The sequence below is a fragment of the Chanos chanos genome, chromosome 8 (genome assembly GCF_902362185.1).
Source record: "Chanos chanos chromosome 8, fChaCha1.1, whole genome shotgun sequence".
NCBI classification, from domain to species: Eukaryota; Metazoa; Chordata; class Actinopteri; order Gonorynchiformes; family Chanidae; genus Chanos; species Chanos chanos.
Window position 1 is genome coordinate 445,001 of NC_044502.1, and position 2,721 is coordinate 447,721.

The window sequence follows — 2,721 nt, forward strand, 5'->3', positions numbered from 1 at the left end:
CAGAAACACTGCAGCTCAAAACCTTTTTACAAACCTTCTAGTGCCTTGTCTCCATCCATCTACCATCCATCTGTCCATCCTCCATCTGTCCATCCTCCATCCTCCATCCAAAGAAAAGCAACTAGGAAACAGCCATGAAGTGTTTGTGTGAATGGACTGCAGACCTGCTAAAACAGAAGAATCCTCAAAACCAGGACAGCAAAACCGCCTCAGAACAACAACAACAAAACCGCTTCAAAACAGCAACAAAACCGCATGAGAAAAGTATTTGATTTTTGAGAGATGTGTTTTTTTTGTAAGGGAAGTATACATATTTAGACAGAGGGATGTAACGAGACCATATGTGAGGTTAGGTTATTTCTGAGATAAGGACATTTCAGGAAACTGCAGGCATTTTGGGACTTTTCACTGAGGGACTTTGGTTGGTTTGTGTCTCAGTGCAAAAGGGACTGTGACCAAGCACACACAGGACTTTCCATATGGACCAGATACCTTTGGACTTGGGATGGACTTGACCTGCTCTACATACTGCATTCTGCATAAGTCACAGTGTTATTTACCAAAAGGCCCATTATGTCACTGTATATTTAAAATATTTCAACTGTTTTTTATATAAAGATGAGGGAAAATTAAATTCTTTAAATTCTGTACACAAGCTGAATTAGGTTTGTTGTGTGTGTGTGTGTGTGTGTCTGTGTGTGTGTGTGTGTGTGTGTGTGTGTATGTGTGTGTGTGTGTGTGTCTGTGTGTGTGTGTATGTGTGTGTGTGTGTGTATGTGCAAGACTGTTATACTTGTGGGAACTGATATTTATATTACCCGAGCACAGATATTCTCTCTCTCTCTCTCTCTCTCTCTCTCTCTCTCTCTCTCTCTCTCCTCTCTCTCTCTCTCTCTCCTCTCTCCCTCTCTCTCTTTCTGTCATGTATCTCTCTTTCTCTCTCTTTCCCTCTCACATTTACACACACCCACAGACACATAAACATGCACATACGAGGGCATGCAGACACACGCACACAGTGTCGTAAAATCTGCTTATGAGAACAACAGTAACACTGTGTATCCTATAGAGTGTGAGCGTGTGTGTGTGTGTGTGTTGGGGGGGGTTATGCCTGGTGTAGTCTGTGCATAAGCCTGTGTGTAAGCCCTTCTAACAGTGAAAGTAAAGTCAGTGCAGTCTGTGTAGTGGAGAAGGTGTCAGTTTAGTGAAGAAAGTGTAGTCTTTATCTAGTCTATATCTACATATTTATGTGGCTTTCAGCTAAAGCGCGTGACAGGGAATGATGCCTGTTCTTATCTCTTGCTTTGTGTGCAGTTTGTATAGCTGTGCTTCCTTCATCACTAGCTGCACTTATATCTTTGTGATAAATGTAAGATAAATGGAGGCTGACGGAGAAGATTACTGAGTTAGAAGAGCACAGACCATATATGAGATTAGTCCCATAGAACTGTTCCTTTAATGAACCGTGCAATAGAACTGTTCCTTTAATGAATCGTGCAATAGAACTGTTCCTTTAATGAACCAGGCAATAGAACTGTTCCTTTAATGAACCAGGCAATAGAACTGTTCCTTTAATGAATCGTGCAATAGAACTGTTCCTTTAATGAATCGTGCAATAGAACTGTTCCTTTAATGAACCAGGCAATAGAACTGTTCCTTTAATGAACCAGGCAATAGAACTGTTCCTTTAATGAACCAGGCAATAGAACTGTTCCTTTAATGAACCAGGCAATAGAACTGTTCCTTTAATGAACCAGGCAATAGAGCTGTTCCTTTAATGAACCAGGCAATAGAGCTGTTCCTTTAATGAACCAGGCAATAGAGCTGTTCCTTTAATGAACCAGGCAATAGAGCTGTTCTTATTAATCACCTGTCCCACAGAACTGTTCCCTGATGTACTGTTATGCTAAACCAGCTGCACCCCAGTACACAGCTGTTGTCCATTTATAGCACCAGGCTGCAATTTTCCAGATTTGTAGTAATCCCACGCTTTGTACAGATTTGTAATAATCCTGCTGGAATTAACCCCAGCTACACATGCCTGTGACCTCTGCCAGACACAGGCAGCCATCTGCAGCTGTGATGATAAGAGAGAGACCCAAAATCAGCCTCACTACCCCCAGTCCCCCTGCTAGCCTCTGCTGGAGATCTGAGAAGGTCTGTTACAGCAGAAAAACTAAAACAACATTTGAATTCCATCAGATCTTAACATGTTTCACAGATACCCCCTGCCCCCCAGCTGCACAGAGCACAGAGCACAGGGCACGGAGCACAGGGCACAGAGTACAGAGTACAGAGCACAGGGCACAGAGCACAGGGCACAGAGCACAGGGCACAGGGCACAGGGCACAGGGCACAGGGCACAGAGTACAGAGCACAGGGCACAGAGCAGCTGTCTGACAGAGCACAGGGCACAGGGAACAGGGCACAGAGCACAGGGCACAGGGCACGGAGCACAGGGCACAGGGCACAGGGCACAGGGCACAGGGCACAGAGTACAGGGTACAGAGCACAGGGCACAGAGCACAGCGCACAGGGCACAGAGCACAGAGCAGCTGTCTGACAGGGAACAGGGCACAGAGCAGCTGTCTGACAGAGCACAGAGCAGCTGTCTGACAGAGCACAGGGCACAGGGCACAGAGTACAGGGCACAGAGCACAGGGCACAGAGCACAGAGCACAGAGCACAGGGCACAGAGTACAGAGCACAGGGCACAGAGTA

The 2,721-nt window shown here is 45.6% G+C and overlaps 1 protein-coding gene across 1 annotated transcript in view; it reads left to right on the plus strand.

The window, feature by feature from the left end:
* Window positions 1-650, plus strand: part of enpp1 (ectonucleotide pyrophosphatase/phosphodiesterase 1) — a 54,516-nt gene extending 53,866 nt beyond the window's left edge. The window contains exon 25 of the mRNA XM_030781777.1: window positions 1-650. This exon is cut by the window's left edge and continues 112 nt beyond it. Coding sequence (XP_030637637.1) covers window positions 1-41 — 41 coding nt within the window. The 3' untranslated portion in view covers window positions 42-650.
* Window positions 651-2,721: the final 2,071 nt, after the last annotated feature.